This window comes from Oncorhynchus tshawytscha, unplaced genomic scaffold (genome assembly GCF_018296145.1).
Source record: "Oncorhynchus tshawytscha isolate Ot180627B unplaced genomic scaffold, Otsh_v2.0 Un_contig_12593_pilon_pilon, whole genome shotgun sequence".
NCBI lineage: Eukaryota > Metazoa > Chordata > Actinopteri > Salmoniformes > Salmonidae > Oncorhynchus > Oncorhynchus tshawytscha.
Window position 1 is genome coordinate 2,501 of NW_024607477.1, and position 22,525 is coordinate 25,025.

General features: G+C 45.3%; 3 protein-coding genes and 2 long non-coding RNA genes across 6 annotated transcripts in view; 3 read left to right on the plus strand and 2 right to left on the minus strand.

Moving 5' to 3' along the window:
* Nucleotides 1-4,909, minus strand: part of LOC121838801 (DNA excision repair protein ERCC-5-like) — a gene marked incomplete at its 3' end in the record, with an annotated part of 7,279 nt that extends 2,370 nt beyond the window's left edge. The window contains 4 exon segments of the mRNA XM_042312466.1: nucleotides 952-1,067; nucleotides 3,573-3,748; nucleotides 4,440-4,545; nucleotides 4,647-4,909. Coding sequence (XP_042168400.1) covers nucleotides 952-1,067; nucleotides 3,573-3,748; nucleotides 4,440-4,527 — 380 coding nt within the window.
* A 938-nt stretch (nucleotides 4,910-5,847) lies between these two features.
* On the plus strand, nucleotides 5,848-13,085 carry LOC121842588 (golgin-45-like). The gene is given in 7 exon segments (XM_042312468.1): nucleotides 5,848-5,889; nucleotides 5,934-6,338; nucleotides 10,259-10,458; nucleotides 10,553-10,681; nucleotides 12,182-12,428; nucleotides 12,532-12,589; nucleotides 12,592-13,085. Coding segments are annotated over 7 exon segments (1,215 nt in total). The 3' UTR covers nucleotides 12,726-13,085.
* Nucleotides 10,710-11,202, plus strand: LOC121842586. Of its 2 annotated transcripts, none has more exons than XR_006081172.1 (2): nucleotides 10,710-10,739; nucleotides 11,120-11,202. It is a non-coding gene; the product is annotated as an uncharacterized LOC121842586 (long non-coding RNA). The 2 variants fall into 2 exon arrangements; XR_006081171.1 differs by having other exon boundaries at nucleotides 10,727-10,771.
* Nucleotides 13,086-13,405: 320 nt separating the features above from the next.
* Nucleotides 13,406-17,778, plus strand: LOC121842587. Its single transcript, XR_006081173.1, has 2 exons — nucleotides 13,406-15,718; nucleotides 15,782-17,778. It is a non-coding gene; the product is annotated as an uncharacterized LOC121842587 (long non-coding RNA).
* A 1,268-nt stretch (nucleotides 17,779-19,046) lies between these two features.
* Nucleotides 19,047-21,203, minus strand: LOC112240637 (tRNA methyltransferase 10 homolog C-like). Its single transcript, XM_042312467.1, is given in 2 exon segments — nucleotides 19,047-20,215; nucleotides 20,218-21,203. Coding segments are annotated over 2 exon segments (1,839 nt in total). The 5' UTR covers nucleotides 20,888-21,203.
* Between the last annotated feature and the right edge of the window lie 1,322 nt (nucleotides 21,204-22,525).

The following is a 22,525-nucleotide window of genomic DNA, read 5'->3' on the forward strand; positions in this document are numbered from 1 at the left end:
ATGGTTACAGGCCTATATATAGACCAGACCTCTATGGTTACAGGCCTATATACAGACCAGACCTCTTTGGTTACAGACCAGATCTCTATGGTTACAGGCCTATATACAGACCTCTTTGGTTACAGACCAGACCTCTATGGTTACAGGCCTATATACAGACCAGACCTCTATGGTTACAGGCCTATATACAGACCAGACCTCTATGGTTACAGGCCTATACACAGCCCAGACCTCTTTGGTTACAGGCCTATATACAGACCAGACCTCTTTGGTTACAGACCAGATCTCTATGGTTACAGGCCTATATACAGAACTCTTTGGTTACAGACCAGACCTCTTTGGTTACAGGTCTATACACAGACCAGATCTCTATGGTTACAGGCCTATATACAGACCAGACCTCTATGGTTACAGGTCTATATACAGACCAGACCTCTTTGGTTACAGGTCTATATACAGACCAGACCTCTATGGTTACAGGCCTATACACAGACCAGACCTCTATGGTTACAGGCCTATATACAGACCAGACCTCTATGGTTACAGGCCTATATACAGACCAGACCTCTATGGTTACAGGCCTATATACAGACCAGAACTCTTGGGTTACAGGCCTATACACAGACCAGACCTCTTTGGTTACAGGCCTATATATAGACCTGACCTCTTTGGATACAGACCAGATCTCTATGGTTACAGGCCTATATACAGACCAGACCTCTATGGTTACAGGCCTATATACAGACCAGATCTCTATGGTTATAGGCCAGACCTCTATGAACGTGGAATGGCCGTGTTCATCCATCACGATCTTAGTGCTTGTAGATCTGTTATGAAGCTCTGAGAGGGCTTTGCCTTTCATTTAGGTCATGGCCTTCCTCCTCTCCCTTCCTTCCTCTCCTCTCCCTTCCTCTCCTCCTCTCCCTTCCTCACCTCCTCTCCCTTCCTCACCTCCTCTCTCCCAGAGCAGCTTTGATGGCTTGTCTCTTCAGGAAGGTCTTGAGGAGTTTGTCATTGGTCTGTTTGGACTCCATAGTCTTCTCCTCCTTTCTCTGTCTTCTGATGGCCTGGAGGGAAGCGCAGGGTTAACACACACACACACACACACACACACACACACACACACACACACACACACACACATATATATATATATACACACACACACACACACACACACACACACACACACACACACACACACACACACACAGACAACATAAACACACACACACAGACAGAATAAAACACACACACACACACGCACACACACACACACACAGAATAAACACACTCACACACACAGACAACATGAACACACACACACACACACACACACACACACAGACAGACAGAATAAACAAACACACACACACAGACAGACAGACAGAATAAACACACACACACACACACACACACACACACACACAGACAGACAGAATAAACACACACACACACACACACACACACACAGAATAAACACACTCACACACACAGACAACATGAACACACACACACACACACACACACACACACAGACAGACAGAATAAACAAACACACACACACAGACAGACAGACAGAATAAACACACACACACACACACACAGTGTGCAGCCGTCTTCATTGACCTTGCCAAGGCTTTCGACTCTGTCAATCACCATATTCTTATCGGCAGACTCAGTAGCCTCGGTTTTTCGGATGACTGCCTTGCCTGGTTCACCAATTACTTTGCAGACAGAGTTCAGTGTGTCAAATCGGAGGGCATGCTGTCCGGTCCTCTGGCAGTCTCTATGGGGTGCCACAGGGTTCAATTCTCGGGCCGACTCTTTTCTCTGTATATATCAATGACGTTGCTCTTGCTGCGGGCGATTCCCTGATCCACCTCTACGCAGACGACACCATTCTATATACTTTCGGCCCGTCATTGGACACTGTGCTATCCAACCTCCAAACAAGCTTCAATGCCATACAACACTCCTTCCGTGGCCTCCAACTGCTCTTAAACGCTAGTAAAACCAAATGCATGCTTTTCAACCGATCGCTGCCTGCACCCGCATGCCCGACTAGCATCACCACCCTGGATGGTTCCGACCTTGAATATGTGGACATCTATAAGTACCTAGGTGTCTGGCTAGACTGCAAACTCTCCTTCCAGACTCATATCAAACATCTCCAATCGAAAATCAAATCAAGAGTCGGCTTTCTATTCCGTAACAAAGCCTCCTTCACTCACGCCGCCAAGCTTACCCTAGTAAAACTGACTATCCTTCCGATCCTCGACTTCGGCGATGTCATCTACAAAATGGCTTCCAACACTCTACTCAGCAAACTGGATGCAGTCTATCACAGTGCCATCCGTTTTGTCACTAAAGCACCTTATACCACCCACCACTGCGACCTGTATGCTCTAGTCGGCTGGCCCTCATTACATATTCGTCGCCAGACCCACTGGCTCCAGGTCATCTACAAGTCCATGCTAGGTAAAGCTCCGCCTTATCTCAGTTCACTGGTCACGATGGCAACACCCATCCGTAGCACGCGCTCCAGCAGGTGTATCTCACTGATCATCCCTAAAGCCAACACCTCATTTGGCCGCCTTTCGTTCCAGTACTCTGCTGCCTGTGACTGGAACGAATTGCAAAATCGCTGAAGTTGGAGACTTTTATCTCCCTCACCAACTTCAAACATCAGCTATCTGAGCAGCTAACCGATCGCTGCTGCTGTACATAGTCTATTGGTAAATAGCCCACCCATTTTCACCTACCTCATCCCCATACTGTTTTTATTTATTTACTTGCTCTTTTGCACACCAATATCTCTACCTGTACATGACCATCTGATCATTTATCACTCCAGTGTTAATCTGCAAAATTGTAATTATTCGCCTACCTCCTCATGCCTTTTGCACACATTGTATATAGACTCCCCCCTTTGTTTTCTACTGTGTTATTGACTTGTTAATTGTTTATTCCATGTGTAACTCTGTGTTGTCTGCTCACACTGCTATGCTTTATCTTGGCCAGGTCGCAGTTGCAAATGAGAACTTGTTCTCAACTGGCCTACCTGGTTAAATAAAGGTGAAATAAAAAATAAAAAAACACACACACACACACAGACAGACAGACAGAATAAACACACACACACGCACACACACACACACACAGAATAAACACACTCACACACACAGACAACATGAACACACACACACACACACACACACACACAGACAGACAGAATAAACAAACACACACACACAGACAGACAGACAGAATAAAACACACACACACACACACACACACACACACACACACACAGACAGACAGACAGACAGACAGAATAAAACACACACACACACACACACACAGACAGACAACATGAACACACACACAGACAGACAACATGAACACACACACACACACACAACATGAACACACACACACACACACGCACACGCACACACACACAACATGAACACACACACACACACACACACACACGCACACACACACACACACACACACAACATGAACACACACACACAACATGAACACACACACACACACACACACACCAGGGTCTGTTTCTTGATCAGAGGAGCGTCTCCATCGAACACGAAGACAGGTCTGATGCGGAAAAAGAGCAATTTACAGAGACGATGGAACAGGGTGAGGAGGTGGGCGTTCTGGACACTGTTACCCTCCCTGTCTCTCACACCCTTCACTGCCTGGTTCAACCAGATACTGATGTCTGGGAGAGGGACAGGTCAAGGATCTCTACAGACACAGGCAGACAACTAGCTAAGTTTATATAATAGCTAGCCACTTTAACTATGCCACTTTGTTTACATACTCATCTCATATGTATATACTGTACTCAATACCATCTACTGCATCTTGCCTATGCCGTTCTGTACCATCACTCATTCATATATCTTTATGTACATATTCTTTATCCCTTTACACCTGTGTGTATAAGGTAGTAGTTGTAGAATTGTTAGGTTAGATTATTGTTAGGTTATTACTGCATCGTCGGAACTAGAAGCACAAGCATTTCGTTACACTCGCATTAACATCTGCTAAACATGTGACCAATTTTTTAAATTATTTTTATTTCACTTTTATTTAACCAGGTAGTCTAGTTGAGAACAAGTTCTCATTTACAACTGCGACCTGGCCAAGATAAAGCATAGCAGTGTGAACAGACAACAACACAGAGTTACACATGGAGTCATTTGGTTTACTGCACAATACACTAGACACTAACTCTATGTAAGATGCAGACACATGCTATGACTGGGATGTGCAGTAGGTATGGGTGGGAGATTGAGTGGAAGAAGTAGGGATACCCTACTTTAAAAAAGTCAAGAACAAGGAGAGAGAAAGAAAGAGTTTAAGAGAGCGATAGGTGGGGGACTTCCTTGTGGTGTCCGGAAGGATACCGACAGCCAGGATCTTGCCCTCGAGCGTCTCGGGGTTGATGGGCTTCCCGGTGGTCTCAAGCAGCTTCCACAGCCCGTGTACCCCCATTGCTCTCCGAGTGACAGCCTAGACAACATCAAGACCAAAATAAGACAGCAAATCGCCCATATCGTAGTAGCTATTTGAAAAGCTCGATTCAAATACACACACGTGGATATCAAACTCACCTGTACTAGAGGACAATAGTTTAACCAGAATTGATTATCTTCGGTACATTTTTTAAAAGTTGTCTTCTGTGGGTGTAACAATATTTTATTTCCTACGGTGGAACACAGTAGTGCGGATAATAGTTCCGGTTATTATTATTATTCCGCGGTTTGGTAATTTTGTAAAACGCTGTCGTCTCAACTTCCGTTTACTGATCGTGAATCAGATTTGGGATATCTGTTTACTGTCCCCACTATGGATGAGAAATCGTCCAAGCTGATTCAGAGTCTGTTTCCTGTCGGACACCCCTCCACGTCCGCCAAGCCACCAGTGTCCGGTCGGTGACAACACAAACAAGATGGCGACCAAGATTTAACAGAGGAAATATTTTTAATCGGGTAAACAACAGTAGTATGTGCATGTTTATTCTGATACCGTTTTGATATCTCTCTACGTTACACTCATTTTACACTGCTGATGTTAGTTATCAATGTTTATACGTTTATGTCCAGGGTTTGTTGTTTCCTACTCGGTTTGCTTTCTTGTTAGTTACTGTTAGTTGAGGAAAGCTGAACTCCGTTCTCTTATATCCTTATCTAACCGGCTGGGTGTTGATCATGTGTTGACACTGCTGTTAAAGCTCCTCCTCAGATAACAGGTGAGTTATTTTATCCCTGGAGCTCAGCCAGAGACTGAACTAGCCAAGTAAACAACTAGTTGGAAAGGGCAGCTGTTTTGACTCTTCATTTTACCAATTCAAAACATATTAAAAAATAAATAATTGAAGGCAGAAAAAAGTCCATTAGCTAGTTACAGGAGCTGTGCGAGATTCTCTCGCTACTTTCTTATTTTATTTGATTCATTTAACATGTCTAACAGGGTGGTAAAACTCAGAATCAACATTTGTCTGTCTGTCTTCGGGAGAGAGATCTAACTGCCATCCTGGAAGTCATCCACCGCCCTGTCCCTCTGGCATTCGACTGGACTGTTGTGAAGACTTCCTCTACCATCATGTCTACCGCTGCAGTAGCAGACAGAGGTAAGCCGTTATCACCCTCTATCATTCCACTGTTGTTTACATCCTCCCCTGCATCCTCTCAGCCAATCACACACAGCGATGTTGAGACCTGATAACTCCTCCAGCCAATACATTGAGAGAGAGATAACATTCCAGAATGTTTGCCAGGTTCCGTCCGTCCAGTCAGGGGCCCCGGCGACGGCATGGAGACAGACAAGCCCCCAGTCGCTAAGGAGATCGGTGCCGTGGATACGCCTCTGTCTTCGGTGCCACTACTTAAGGTAGCTAGTCCCAAACAAAGCCCCAAGAAGATGCACCCTGCCCCCGCCAGCCTCCAGCACAGCCCCCACTCCACCCCCAGCAGAGCCCCAGAGCCAGTCCCAGAGCCACCCCGTCTGCCCCCCAGCCCCCCGGGGTGCTCCACCTGGGGAAGGTTCCCCGGGAGGCCTGCATGGTGGTGGAGGCGGTGAGGATCGTTGTTCCCCGTGCCGCCATCAGCCGGAGTGGGGGTCATGTGGGTCCGGCTGAGGAGAAAGGAGAGGCCTGGGCTGGGCAGCAGATGGAGGAGCGGCCCCCCTCTCCCTCCCCTCCTCTGGAGGACCTGAGAGGAGCCATGGAGAAGCTGCAGAACTCAGAGAGAAGACTGCTGCAGGACAAGGAGGGGCTCCTCAACCAGCTCCACGTGCAGACTGAGGTGGGTAAATGAGTTAACGTAAAGGCTCAGTGCCATCAAAAACATCATATTACTGTGTTTTATATATAAGTCCCTTTTAGTGTAAGAGCTGTTGGAAAAGACTTCCTGAAATTTCAGCCTGTTTTGGTGGGGTTGAGGTTTGGCCTGCCTGGTGACAGACTAATAATTTAATAGACCAATAAGAAAGAGTTCCAAACCTCTCTGCCAATAACAGCTAGTTTTCAGTTTTCCCTTCACCACTCAGGCCACTCCCAGACAGTCCAAACTAAATTCTTGCTTGAGAAATTATTCTTAGCTAAGAAGCTATTTCTGTTTCTTTTTATAAAACCATTTTTAATTGAAGACGATCACGGTGAGGACCTTAATTGTTCCCCAGAAATAATTTGATATTGAGAGATTTTTTTGAAAACAGCTGCATTTGGGCCTTTAACACTATGAAACACATTATTTGGAATTGTTCAGTGACTGTAGGAGTTAATCTGGATCCTGAGTTTTGTTCAGTGACTGTAGGAGTTAATCTGGATCCTGAGTTTTGTTCAGTGACTGTAGGAGTTAATCTGGATCCTGAGTTTTGTTCAGTGACTGTAGGAGTTAATCTGGATCCTGAGTTTTGTTCAGTGACTGTAGGAGTTAATCTGGATCCTGAGTTTTGTTCAGTGACTGTAGGAGTTCATCTGGATCCTGAGTTTTGTTCAGTGACTGTAGGAGTTCATCTGGATCCTGAGTTTTGTTCAGTGACTGTAGGAGTTCATCTGGATCCTGAGTTTTGTTCAGTGACTGTAGGAGTTCATCTGGATCCTGAGTTTTGTTCAGTGACTGTAGGAGTTCATCTGGATCCTGAGTTTTGTTCAGTGACTGTAGGAGTTCATCTGGATCCTGAGTTTTGTTCAGTGACTGTAGGAGTTCATCTGGATCCTGAGTTTTGTTCAGTGACTGTAGGAGTTCATCTGGATCCTGAGTTTTGTTCAGTGACTGTAGGAGTTCATCTGGATCCTGAGTTTTGTTCAGTGACTGTAGGAGTTCATCTGGATCCTGAGTTTTGTTCAGTGACTGTAGGAGTTCATCTGGATCCTGAGTTTTGTTCAGTGACTGTAGGAGTTCATCTGGATCCTGAGTTTTGTTCAGTGACTGTAGGAGTTCATCTGGATCCTGAGTTTTGTTCAGTGACTGTAGGAGTTAATCTGGATCCTGAGTTTTGTTCAGTGACTGTAGGAGTTCATCTGGATCCTGAGTTTTGTTCAGTGACTGTAGGAGTTCATCTGGATCCTGAGTTTTGTTCAGTGACTGTAGGAGTTCATCTGGATCCTGAGTTTTGTTCAGTGACTGTAGGAGTTAATCTGGATCCTGAGTTTTGTTCAGTGACTGTAGGAGTTAATCTGGATCCTGAGTTTTGTTCAGTGACTGTAGGAGTTAATCTGGATCCTGAGTTTTGTTCAGTGACTGTAGGAGTTCATCTGGATCCTGAGTTTTGTTCAGTGACTGTAGGAGTTCATCTGGATCCTGAGTTTTGTTCAGTGACTGTAGGAGTTCATCTGGATCCTGAGTTTTGTTCAGTGACTGTAGGAGTTCATCTGGATCCTGAGTTTTGTTCAGTGACTGTAGGAGTTCATCTGGATCCTGAGTTTTGTTCAGTGACTGTAGGAGTTCATCTGGATCCTGAGTTTTGTTCAGTGACTGTAGGAGTTCATCTGGATCCTGAGTTTTGTTCAGTGACTGTAGGAGTTCATCTGGATCCTGAGTTTTGTTCAGTGACTGTAGGAGTTCATCTGGATCCTGAGTTTTGTTCAGTGACTGTAGGAGTTCATCTGGATCCTGAGTTTTGTTCAGTGACTGTAGGAGTTCATCTGGATCCTGAGTTTTGTTCAGTGACTGTAGGAGTTCATCTGGATCCTGAGTTTTGTTCAGTGACTGTAGGAGTTCATCTGGATCCTGAGTTTTGTTCAGTGACTGTAGGAGTTCATCTGGATCCTGAGTTTTGTTCAGTGACTGTAGGAGTTCATCTGGATCCTGAGTTTTGTTCAGTGACTGTAGGAGTTCATCTGGATCCTGAGTTTTGTTCAGTGACTGTAGGAGTTCATCTGGATCCTGAGTTTTGTTCAGTGACTGTAGGAGTTCATCTGGATCCTGAGTTTTGTTCAGTGACTGTAGGAGTTCATCTGGATCCTGAGTTTTGTTCAGTGACTGTAGGAGTTCATCTGGATCCTGAGTTTTGTTCAGTGACTGTAGGAGTTCATCTGGATCCTGAGTTTTGTTCAGTGACTGTAGGAGTTCATCTGGATCCTGAGTTTTGTTCAGTGACTGTAGGAGTTCATCTGGATCCTGAGTTTTGTTCAGTGACTGTAGGAGTTCATCTGGATCCTGAGTTTTGTTCAGTGACTGTAGGAGTTCATCTGGATCCTGAGTTTTGTTCAGTGACTGTAGGAGTTCATCTGGATCCTGAGTTTTGTTCAGTGACTGTAGGAGTTCATCTGGATCCTGAGTTTTGTTCAGTGACTGTAGGAGTTCATCTGGATCCTGAGTTTTGTTCAGTGACTGTAGGAGTTCATCTGGATCCTGAGTTTTGTTCAGTGACTGTAGGAGTTCATCTGGATCCTGAGTTTTGTTCAGTGACTGTAGGAGTTCATCTGGATCCTGAGTTTTGTTCAGTGACTGTAGGAGTTCATCTGGATCCTGAGTTTTGTTCAGTGACTGTAGGAGTTCATCTGGATCCTGAGTTTTGTTCAGTGACTGTAGGAGTTCATCTGGATCCTGAGTTTTGTTCAGTGACTGTAGGAGTTCATCTGGATCCTGAGTTTTGTTCAGTGACTGTAGGAGTTCATCTGGATCCTGAGTTTTGTTCAGTGACTGTAGGAGTTCATCTGGATCCTGAGTTTTGTTCAGTGACTGTAGGAGTTCATCTGGATCCTGAGTTTTGTTCAGTGACTGTAGGAGTTCATCTGGATCCTGAGTTTTGTTCAGTGACTGTAGGAGTTCATCTGGATCCTGAGTTTTGTTCAGTGACTGTAGGAGTTCATCTGGATCCTGAGTTTTGTTCAGTGACTGTAGGAGTTCATCTGGATCCTGAGTTTTGTTCAGTGACTGTAGGAGTTCATCTGGATCCTGAGTTTTGTTCAGTGACTGTAGGAGTTCATCTGGATCCTGAGTTTTGTTCAGTGACTGTAGGAGTTCATCTGGATCCTGAGTTTTGTTCAGTGACTGTAGGAGTTCATCTGGATCCTGAGTTTTGTTCAGTGACTGTAGGAGTTCATCTGGATCCTGAGTTTTGTTCAGTGACTGTAGGAGTTCATCTGGATCCTGAGTTTTGTTCAGTGACTGTAGGAGTTAATCTGGATCCTGAGTTTTGTTCAGTGACTGTAGGAGTTCATCTGGATCCTGAGTTTTGTTCAGTGACTGTAGGAGTTCATCTGGATCCTGAGTTTTGTTCAGTGACTGTAGGAGTTCATCTGGATCCTGAGTTTTGTTCAGTGACTGTAGGAGTTCATCTGGATCCTGAGTTTTGTTCAGTGACTGTAGGAGTTCATCTGGATCCTGAGTTTTGTTCAGTGACTGTAGGAGTTCATCTGGATCCTGAGTTTTGTTCAGTGACTGAAGGAGTTCATCTGGATCCTGAGTTTTGTTCAGTGACTGTAGGAGTTCATCTGGATCCTGAGTTTTGTTCAGTGACTGTAGGAGTTCATCTGGATCCTGAGTTTTGTTCAGTGACTGTAGGAGTTCATCTGGATCCTGAGTTTTGTTCAGTGACTGTAGGAGTTCATCTGGATCCTGAGTTTTGTTCAGTGACTGTAGGAGTTCATCTGGATCCTGAGTTTTCAGCACTTTCCTTTATAAGGATAGTACTTGTGTTTTCAGAATCTGTTGGCACATGATACACAGTACTCTGGTCCATATTTGAACCGACTCAGCTCTGTATTGTCCTATAGGTGAACAGAGAGTTGAAGAAGCTGCTGGTAGCCTCTGTAGGTGATGACCTGCAGTACCATTTTGAGCGTCTGGCCAGAGAGAAGAACCAGCTGATCTTAGAGAACGAGGCTCTGGGTCGCAGCCGGGCCTCCACAGCAGAACAGCTGGAACGCATGTCTATACAATGTGATGTCTGGAGGAGCAAGTTCCTAGCGTCCAGGTAGGGGTGAGGGGGTGACGGAGGGAAGGAGTGTGTGTGTGTGTCAGTGTGTATCGACTGACTGTTGTGTGTGTGTGTGTGGTATCTCTTCAAGAGTGATGGCGGAGGAGCTGACCAATGCCAGGGTTTCTCTCCAGCACCAGACCAGAGAGGCTCAGAGCGCCATCACAGACCTGCTGAGTGAGAGAGACGAGTTCTCTAGAGACATGATGCTAACCCACAGGTACAACACACAGACATGATGCTAACCCACAACACACAGACATGATGCTAACCCACAGGTACAACACACAGACATGATGCTAACCCACAGGTACAACACACAGACATGATGCTAACCCACAGGTACAACACACAGACATGATGCTAACCACAGACAGATGTACAACAACACACAGACATGATGCTAACCCACAGGTACAACACACAGACATGATGCTAACCCACAGGACACACAGACATGATGCTAACCCACAGGTACAACACACAGACATGATGTACAACACACAGACATGATGCTAACCCACAGGTACAACACACAGACATGATGCAGGTACAACACACAGACATGATGCTAACCCACACAACACACAGACATGATGCTAACCCACAGTACAACACACAGACAGATGATGACATGAACCCACAGGTACAAACACAGACATGATGCTAACCCACAGGTACAACACACAGACATGATGCTAACCCACAGGTACAACACACAGACATGATGCTAACCCACAGGTACAACACACAGACATGATGCTAACCCACAGGTACAACACACAGACATGATGCTAACACACAGACATGGTACAACACACAGACATGATGCTAACCCACAGGGTACAACACACACAGACATGATGCTAACCCACAGGTACAACACACAGACATGATGCTAACCCACAGGTACAACACACAGACATGATGCCACAGGTACAACACACAGACATGATGCTAACCCACAGGTACAACACACAGACATGATGCTAACCCACAGGTACAACACACACATGATGCTAACCCACAGTACAACACACAGACATGATGCTAACACAGGTACAACACACAGACATGACAACACACAGACATGATGCTAACCACACAGGTACAAACACACAGACATGATGCTACACACACACAGACATGATGCTAACCCACAGGTACAACACACAGACATGATGCTAACCCACAGGTACAACACACAGACATGATGCTAACACACACAGGCTAACCCACAACACACAGACATGATGCTAACCCACAGGTACAACACACAGACATGATGCTAACCCACAGGTACAACACACAGACATGATGCTAAACAACACACAGACATACAACACACAGACATGATGCTAACCCACAGGTACAACACACAGACATGATGCTAACCCACAGGTACAACACACAGACATGATGCTAACCACACAGACATGATGCTAACCCACAGGTACAACACACAGACATGATGCTAACCCACAGACATGATGCTAACCCACAGGTACAACACACAGACATGATGCTAACCCACAGGTACAACACACAGACATGATGCTAACCCACAGGTACAACACACAGACATGATGCTAACCCACAGGTACAGTAGGACTTCTATACAACACACTAGTGGTAAAACTCACATAGGAACATAAAGTAACTGAGATACCCACCACAGTACCGGCGATACAGAGGATGTGTTTGTGTGTCTCTCTCCCAGGTCTCTGGAGCAGCTGCTGGTCTCTCTCCAGTGGGGTCGACAGCAGACCTACTACCCCAGTGGCCAGCCACTCAGCACGGGAGAACTAGCCCTAGCCAATCACAAGCTGGCGGACGCCATCAACTCCCGCCTGCTGGGGAAGGTTGGGCCAGTGGGGAGCAGCAGTGGAGCTGGGCTGGGGAAAGGAAGACAGGCCTCAGAGCTCCCTAACACCTCACACACGCCGGCTGAGAAGATGGCTGAGAAGGTAGGAAGTGGAGTGGGACTCCCCAGCAGGACTCTCACACTGGCCTCTATCCAGAAACAACCCGCTCACTCTTTCTGTCTTTCTCTCCTTCTTCCCTTCTCAGGTGTTGAAGATCCTGGACCCGATTTCCTGTTCAGACAACGAGGAAGAGCCCTCCCCCTCTCTATCTCTGACTCCTCCCCCTCGGCCTTCCTGACCAATAAGAAGAGCATCGGTCGGTTCCACCCTTACACTCGCTATGAGAACATCACCTTCAACTGCTGCGAGCGCTGCAGCGGAGACATCCTGGTACTCTAGGGGTCAGAGGGCAGGGGTCGTGACCTTTAACCTGGACAGGTCAACGCAGGCCGCTGTGAGGAACACCAGTCGGCTCTCCCTCCGTCGAACTGTCTGGTTTCACAGCGGCCTCAGAGCGCTGATTTTAATTGGCTGATCTCTCAGTCCATCACCGTCTCATAACTCTTAGAACCTCCCACGACATTGTGGGCTTCAGAACGTGAGCAGAGCAAGTGATTTAAACAAGGAAGTGAGTTCGGAGAATCTGAAAGTATTCCATCTTAGAATCAATTGGGCTTCCCAAAAATAATATGGTCAAAGTCATTCCACGGACGGCCGAGTGTCTGTGGGTTTCTGGTCCTTCCTTGTACTTGACTGGTGAATTGATTAAGAGTCTTCACCTGGTTGTCTAGGTTACTGATTAGTAAGCAACTCCCTTCACCTGGTTGTCTAGGTAACTAATTAGTAAGGAACTCCCCTCACCTGGTTGTCTAGGTTACTAATTAGTAAGCAACTACCTTCACCTGGTTGTCTGGGTAACTAATTAGTAAGGAACTCCCCTCACCTGGTTGTCTAGGTTACTAATTAGTAAGGAACTGCCCTCACCTGGTTGTCTAGGCTACTAATTAGTAAGGAACTGCCCTCACCTGGTTGTCTAGGCTACTAATTAGTAAGGACCTGCCCTCACCTGGTTGTCTAGGCTACTAATTAGTAAGGAACTGCCCTCACCTGGTTGTCTAGGCTACTAATTAGTAAGGAACTGCCCTCACCTGGTTGTCTAGGCTACTAATTAGTAAGGAACTGCCCTCACCTGGTTGTCTAGGCTACTAATAGTAAGGAACTGCCCTCACCTGGTTGTCTAGGCTACTAATTAGTAAGGAACTGCCCTCACCTGGTTGTCTAGGTTACTAATTAGTAAGGAACTGCCCTCACCTGGTTGTCTAGGCTACTAATTAGTAAGGAACTCCCCTCACCTGGTTGTCTAGGCTACTAATTAGTAAAGAACTGCCATCACCTGGTTGTCAAGGCTACTAATTAGTAAGGAACTGCCCTCACCTGGTTGTCTAACTCTTTGAGAGGAAACACCAGACCTGACATTAGACAGTCATTCATAAGGGAGGGAGGGAGAAACATTTTAAGACTGTTGGGACTAGCTTTTAGCTAGTGAGTCATGACGTCATGATACCCTCAGTGTTAGAGACAGCATCTATTGAGAGAACCCTGCTGAAAACTAGTGAGTCATGACACCCTCAGTGTTAGAGACAGCATCTATTGAGAGAACCCTGCTGAAGACTAGTGAGTCATGACACCCTCAGTGTTAGAGACAGCATCTATTGAGAGAACCCTGCTGAAGACTAGTGAGTCATGACATCATGATGCCCTCAGTGTTAGACAACATCTATTGAGAGAACCCTGCTGAAGACTAGTGAGTCATGACATCATGTTTCCCTCAGTGTTAGACAGCATCTATTGAGAGAACCCTGCTGAAGACTAGTGAGTCATGACGTCATGATGCCCTCAGTGTTAGAGACAGCATCTATTGAGAGAACCCTGCTGAAGACTAGTGAGTCATGACATCATGATGCCCTCAGTGTTAGACAACATCTATTGAGAGAACCCTGCTGAAGACTAGTGAGTCATGACATCATGATGCCCTCAGTGTTAGAGACAGCATCTATTGAGAGAACCCTGCTGAAGACTAGTGAGTCATGACATCATGATGCCCTCAGTGTTAGAGACAGCATCTATTGAGAGAACCCTGCTGAAGACTAGTGAGTCATGACATCATGATGCCCTCAGTGTTAGACAGCATCTATTGAGAGAACCCTGCTGAAGACTAGTGAGTCATGACATCATGATGCCCTCAGTGTTAGAGACAGCATCTATTGAGAGAACCCTGCTGAAGACTAGTGAGTCATGACATCATGATGCCCTCAGTGTTAGAGACAGCATCTATTGAGAGAACCCTGCTGAAGACTAGTGAGTCATGACATCATGATGCCCTCAGTGTTAGACAGCATCTATTGAGAGAACCCTGCTGAAGACTAGTGAGTCATGACGTCATGATGCCCTCAGTGTTAGACAGCATCTATTGAGAGAACCCTGCTGAAGACTAGTGAGTCATGACGTCATGATGCCCTCAGTGTTAGAGACAGCATCTATTGAGAGAACCCTGCTGAAGACTAGTGAGTCATGACATCATGATGCCCTCAGTGTTCGAGACAGCATCTATTGAGAGAACCCTGCTGAAGACTTGAACTCAGGCTAAGATGCTATTTATGAAACGAAATGTCGTGTATATAGAAATGCATTCCTCAATGGTGTTATTATTGTTAAAGCTTTATTTAACTTGGCAAGTCAGTTAAGAACAAATTCTTATTTACAAAGACGGCCTACAGGGGCAGAACGACTGATTTTAACCTTGTTCAGCTCGGGGATTCGATCCATCAACTTGCCCATCTCTCTAACCACTAGGCTACCTGCCTCCCAAGCAGTATGGTTGATTCACTATCAGGTTTTCATTCTGAGTGTTAAATTTATTGAATTGATCTGATGAGTATTGTAGATGTGTGGAAACAGGAGAGGCAGGGCTGTGGTCAGAGGATGTTGCTGACAGACAGAAGGTTTTAGATGTGTGGAAACAGGAGAGGCAGGGCTGTGGTCAGAGGATGTTGCTGACAGACAGAAGGTTGTAGATGTGTGGAAACAGGAGAGGCAGGGCTGTGGTCAGAGGATGTTGCTGACAGACAGAAGGTTGTAGATGTGGGGAAACAGGAGAGGCAGGGCTGTGGTCAGAGGATGTTGCTGACAGACAGAAGGTTGTAGATGTGTGGAAACAGGAGAGGCAGGGCTGTGGTCAGAGGATGTTGCTGACAGACAGAAGGTTTTAGATGTGGGGAAACAGGAGAGGCAGGGCTGTGGTCAGAGGATGTTGCTGACAGGCAGAAGGTTGTAGATGTGTGGAAACAGGAGAGGCAGGGCTGTGGTCAGAGGATGTTGCTGACAGACAGAAGGTTTTAGATGTGGGGAAACAGGAGAGGCAGGGCTGTGGTCAGAATGTTGCTGACAGACAGAAGGTTGTAGACGTGTGGAAACAGGAGAGGCAGGGCTGTGGTCAGAGGATGTTTCTGACAGACAGAAGGTTTTAGATGTGGGGAAACAGGAGAGGCAGGGCTGTGGTCAGGATGTTGCTGACAGACAGAAGGTTGTAGACGTGTGGAAACAGGAGAGGCAGGGCTGTGGTCAGAGGATGTTGCTGACAGACAGAAGGTTGTAGATGTGTGGAAACAGGAGAGGCAGGGCTGTGGTCAGAGGATGTTGCTGACAGGCAGAAGGTTGTAGATGTGTGGAAACAGGAGAGGCAGGGCTGTGGTCAGAGGATGTTGCTGACAGGCAGAAGGCTGTAGATGTGTGGAAACAGGAGAGGCAGGGCTGTGGTCAGAGGATGTTGCTGACAGACAGAAGGTTGTAGACGTGTGGAAACAGGAGAGGCAGGGCTGTGGTCAGAGGATGTTGCTGACAGACAGAAGGTTTTTAGTTGAGAGGTAAAAGGTTCCCTACATATTCAAGGTGTTTCTGTTCTGTTTGAATCTGGATTCTTTGCAGAGGGGAAGTGACCCGAAGATGTTGCTGTATCGTTCGTTTGCACTGGGAGGAGGCAGAAAGGCAGCGCTTCTGCTGTCCAGTGAGATTCGAGCAGAAATCATCTGATACCCAATGATATTAGATCTATATTTGTGTGGAATACTTCAGGAAGGACCCCTGGACTTTGTCCACATTTTGTTGTGTTACAGCCTGAATTTAAAATGGATTAAATTCATTGTGTTTGACACTGTCCAACACACAATATTCCAAAGCATGCATCTTGTTTGCAACAAGGCACTAAAGTAACACTGCAAAAATGTGGCAAAGAAATTAACTTTTTGTCCTGAATACAAAGTGTTACGTTTGGGGCAAATCCAATACAACACATTACTGAGTACCACTCTCCATATTTTCAAGCATAGTGGTGGCTGCATCATGTTATGGGTATGCTTGTAATTGTTAAGGACTGGGGAGTTTTTCAGGATAAAAAAATAAACAGACTGGAGCTAAACACAGGAAGAATTCTAGAGGAAAACCTGGTTCAGTCTGCTTTCCACCAGACACTGGGAGAGGAGTTCACCTTTCATCAGGACAATAAACCTAAAACACAAGGCCAAAATCTACACTGGAGTTGCTTACCAAGAAGACCGTGAATGTTCCTGAGTGGCCGAGTTACTGCTGACCTAAATCTACTTCACAATCTATGTCAAGACCTGAAAATAGTTGAGTAGCAATGATCAACAACCAATTTGACAGAGCTTGAAGAATTTTGAAAAGAATAAATGGGCAAATGTTGCACAATCCAGGTGTGGAAAGCTCTTAAGAGATTTACCCAGAAAGCCTAGCAGCTTTAATCACTGCCAAAGGTGCTTATACAAAGTATTGACCATTAAGGTTTTCACTTTGTCATTAAGGGGTATTGTGTGTAGATGGGTGAGAATTATTCACGCTCTGGCAAATTGGTTGTTGATCATTGCTAGACAGCCATTTTTTTTTATTATAGGTCTTTCCATAGATGTTCAAGTAGATGTAAGTCTAAACTAAACTATCTAGTCAGGAACATCCACTGTCTTGGTCGCAACTCTAGTGTAGATTTGATCTTGTGTTTAAGGTGTGAATACATGAGATATTTCAGCTCATTTCTTTTTCAACACGTTTGCTAAAATTTCTAAACACATTTTCACTTTGTCATTATGGAGTTTTGTGTGTAGATGGGTGAGATAAAAAAATATATAAATTGAATCCATTTTGATTTCAGGGTCAAAGGTTATGACTACTGTACTTTCTGAAGGCACTGTATCGATGAAGAACCTGAAAACATTTCACTTTTAAGAAAACAAAAGTAAAGTATAAATAAAGTATATTAAGTATAAATAAGAATGTTTTTTTGGGGGGGTTCACGGTTGTTGTTGTTGACCATTTTCACTTTGTAAAGATTTTTCTAAATTCCTTCATGTCAGAGAACAAAATTAAAGATGAGTTAAATCTATTTACTGTTTAGTGAGAATCTGTCCATCATATCGCTTGAATACAGGATGAATGGAAGTTAAACTGGAGTAAATGGTTTTTAACTTAAAACTATAGTTCAGCTAGACAATATAATGACATGAACATTTTGTGGTTAAATATACTGAACAAAAATATATGCAAGCAATTTCAAAGATTTTACTGAGTTACAGTTTATAAGGAAATCAATCAATTGAAATCAATTCATTAGGGCCCTAATCTATGGATTTCACATGACTGGGCAGGGGCTCAGCCATGTGTGGGCTGGGAGGGCATCGGCCCACCCACTGGGGAGCCAGGCCCAACCAATCAGAAAGAGCTTTTCCCCACAAAATTGCTACAGATAGAAAAACTCCCCCCTCCGCAGGTGATGAAGCCGGATGAGGAGGTCCTGGACTGGCGTGGTTACACCTGGTCTGTGGTTGTGAGGCCGGTTAGACGCATGGAGGGAGCGATGTTGGAGGCAGTTTATGGTAGAGAAATTAACATTAAATTCTCTGGCAACAGCTCTGGTGGACATTCCTGCAGTCAGCATGCCAACTGCACACTCGCCCAGGCCTCTTTAAGATGTGTGGTTTGTCACACAACACAATACCACAGATGTCTCAAGTCTTGAGGGAGTGTTGCAATTGGCATACTGACTGCAGGAATGTACACCTGGAGCTTTTGCCAAAGTGGTATTTTATAGTCCCCCAGCACAAGGTGCACCTGTGTAACGACCATGCTGTTTAATCAGCTTCTTGATATGCCACACCTGTCAAGTGGATGGATCATCTTGACAAATAAGAAATGCTACCTAACAGGGATGTAAACAAATGTGTGCAAAAATGTTGAGAGAAATAAGCTTTTTGTACGTGTGGAAAAATGTTCTGGATCTTTTATTTCAGCTCATAAAACACTTCACATGTTGCGTTTATATATATTTTTCCCTCGGTGTACATTGACACGAAGTAACAAATTACGCCAAAGATTCCAAACAATCAACAGTCACTGAGTTGCTTATCAAAATGTTTCTGTTCATGGTCCACCTGAAGCTGTTGCCGAACTGGCCTTTTATAGTCCCCCAGCACAAGGTGCACCTGTGTAACGATCATGCTGTTTTAATCAGCGTCTTGATAGGCCACACCTGTCAAGTGTTCAAGGCATTTAGAAGTGCTTTTCATCAGTTCATCTCTGAATCCATTGACGCAACAGGGTGAAACTGAAGAACATTCAGAGGAGAAATGTCTCAGGATATTTGGCCCAATAAGGCTACTCTTCCTTCCGCAATTTCTTCCCGCTCTTGGCTGTACTGTTCCGATCCTCCATCTTGGTTTTTAGTGATGTCCGTACCCTGGTGGTGGTCTGTGTGTTCTGTCTGTTCTCTGCATCCCCTGCTGCTTCCTTACTGACTGCTACCGTGTCTCTGCTACTGAATACACAGTCTTTATGTCTGCCAGTCTCTTTGTCCCCATTCCTGACTGCTACCGTGTCTCTGCTACTGAATACACTGTCCTTATGTCTGCTAGTGGATCCTCTCTCTCTGACCACACCATTCATCTGTTTCTGTCTCCACTCCTCCATACCATCTCTGTCTCCGGTCCTGACTGCTCTGTCACTGTCTCCTCTGTCTCCAGTCCTGATTTCTTTGTCACTGTCTCCTTCTCTGTCCCCATTCCTAATTGCTCTGTCACTGTCCCCACTCTTCAATACACTGTCTCTTCTACTAAATGCCCTCTCTCTGTCCCCAGCCCTGAACCCTGTGTCTCCTCTGGTTCTGCCACTAAACCTCCTGTCCTTATCTGAGCCTCTGTCTCTGTCCTGCTGGGGTTTCTCCTGGTAGAATCCATCATGTTTCCTCTTCGGTACGTGCTCCAGCGCCTCCTCCCACCTCCCACTCTCCTTCAGTGTCAGCAAGATGCGTATCATCTGATCCAGGGTCAGGTTCTTGGCCCCCGTCTCCCATTGGAGGAAGTCATCCAGCGGCAGACGGGCCGTATTCAGCTTCAGACGCTTGGCGTTGGCCAGGGAGAGCCCTGATTGGATGGAGCGGTCCACCATGGAGCCCACGATGTAGACCTTAGAGTTGTCGAAGGTACGGAGGACGTTGGGGGAGTCAGCCGTCAGGTAGACCAGGTCGTCCCGGGGGAACAGGTCCACGTGACGTTGCTCTGTGGAGGTGATGAGGAGGCGCTCCCAGGCCTCTGCGCCGTACCGTTTAACCAGCTCCCTGTGGTAACCCCCGTCCGGCTGCAAGTTACAGAAGTGTAGGTGGAAGGGGTCCGGGGCTCGGCGGTTCCACCCCTCCACCTCCATCAGCTGGGACACAGTGTTCTCCACCTCCCGACGCGTCATCTGCTGTTCGTAGGACATATCGAACACCAGCGGCTGGCCGAACACCACGGCCTGGGCCGACCTCCACCCCAGCAGCTTGTCCAGGAACGACCCCAGAACTGGAGAAGGAAAGTGTTCCTCAGTTCCCCCTCCTCTCCTCTCACACCGCCAGGCCTGATCCTATCGTCCTCCAGAAACCTCTCGCTCCTCTCTGCCTTCTTCTTCTCCTGTTTCTGCTTGTGGTTGTTCTTGTGGCCCTCCTTGATGGCCAGGTATTTCAGGTACTTCTTCTTGGAGGACTTAGTTTGGAACTCAGCCAAGATCCCCAGCTCCTCGTCAGTCATGATCTCTGGCACCAGCTTCCCAGCCTGACGCCACATCACTACCAGCTCTCTGGTGGCCTCCAGTGGGGAGACCTCCTCCTGCCCTGCTACACCTCCTCCTGGTCCTGAAGGAGCAGCACCACCACCTCCCTCCTCACCTCCCTGTTTCTCCTCCTCCACCGCTGGGACCTGAAACCTCATCACAGACTTCCATATGTCCAGGTCCAGTTTCTCTTCAGTCTGATCTTCTTTAGACTGAGGGAGGGGTACATCTTTTCTTAGTGTGGCCCCAGTATAGAGAGGCCGTTTTAGGGGTGCAGAGTGGTGGGGTGGGAGAAGGCAGGTGAGTGGTAGCTGTTTATTTGCGACAGTGGATAACAGCGAGAGACGCCGCCGCAGCTCGTTCAAAAGCGGTGGGGTGAGAAACCTCATCATTTCAATGGTTTGATGATACATGTATATGGAGTCAAGATGTTGACACTCACGTCGTTATATTTAAAGTTCCAGAAGTGTCCATCAGGAGAGGAGGAAATACCGTTCGACGTGCAGACAAGATAGAAAGCGACTGTGTTTATGTTTCATAATCACGAGAAGAAAAAAAATCATACAAACTGCAATTAAGGTCCACTCTCAACAAGGACAGAATGGATCATATAATCGTGGTAATATTCCATTGAATGTCTTACATTTGTGTCAGTCTGAATTCAATTTTACATCCGTCCTCATCGAAAAAAATGTCGAAAGGTCACGTTGTAAACGTGTGCAACGCCATTATTCAGTCGTGCTGATGCAAGTGCAAAAAATATTTGTTCCGGGATTAATGTTCTGGGCATAACAATTTGTACAGAAGACTGTCTCACATTTCACCAATCATACACAAAAAATATGTTATTTTCCCACGTCAATACATAGTAAACAACGTTTAATGCAAGAGACAATTTGGAACCGGAAATTACCTTAAACTACCAACTGAGTTTAAACTTCACCTGAGTCCTGCTCAATGGTTCGTATATAAACTAGGTGACTGATAGGGGGCGCTGTGTTGAAGCCACAGTGCCTCCATCTTGACACTCCCCCACCGTTGTAAAGCATCTTTTGGAAGCTATAGAAAGGGTGCTCCAAAAAATGCTAAAAAGCCCATTGGGCGTCTATTATCAGAATGCTAACAAAATTAGCACAATTAATAGCGAATTCCCATGGAGGTTGCTAGCTAAATATTCTACATTCGTTTTTTTGCCACGTTTATTATATTACAAACACCTTAATGCATACTTTTAAATGATATTATGTTAGCGAAACATAAAATATATATATTTTTAAATTCCTTAAAAGTATCATTGTTTTAGATTACTAATGTTATTTTTCCCAAATACTTAAATATATGTAATATTGTCTTTGAAACATTTTAAAGCTGCAATATAAACGTTTTTAGAAAACCCCACCAAATTCACATAGAAATGTGTGCTATAGATCTGTCATTCTCATTGAAAGCAAGTCTAAAGAATCAGTAGATGTGTCCTATCTCTATGTTTCACGTAAGTATTTTTTTCCGTTTTTGTGTCCTCACGTAAGTTTTTTTCCGTTTTGTGTCCTTTTCTTTAGGTTTTGCACACCAGCTTCAAACCACTGAAAATATATATTTTTTAGTTATGGCTAATATATTTCACAGGGGTTTAGATGGTACAGTGATTCTCTACACTCTACTTGCTTGTTTTGTCACATAAACTGAAATGAGGCGTACTATTCTAAATGTTAGCAACCAGGAAATGGTGGAGTGATTTCTGCATAGTGCATATTTCATTGAAATACTGTAAAATTACATTCACTCCAATGGAAGACTGCGCCTACTGGGGAGTGGCAATATGGCCGACCATGGGCTTCAAAGTCTCTCAGTGGCCAATATATAGAATCATCAATCCATGGTTTAAATACATCTAGGGTTTATATACATCGCCCGGTGTTTTTCATTTATTTTATTCAGAGGAATGTCCCTGTATTGATGTGTAATATTGGTATTTTGCTGCAATAATAATAATACAAAAATAATAAACATTTGTCTAATAAATATGTGTATGTGACCAATAAAAATTTGAT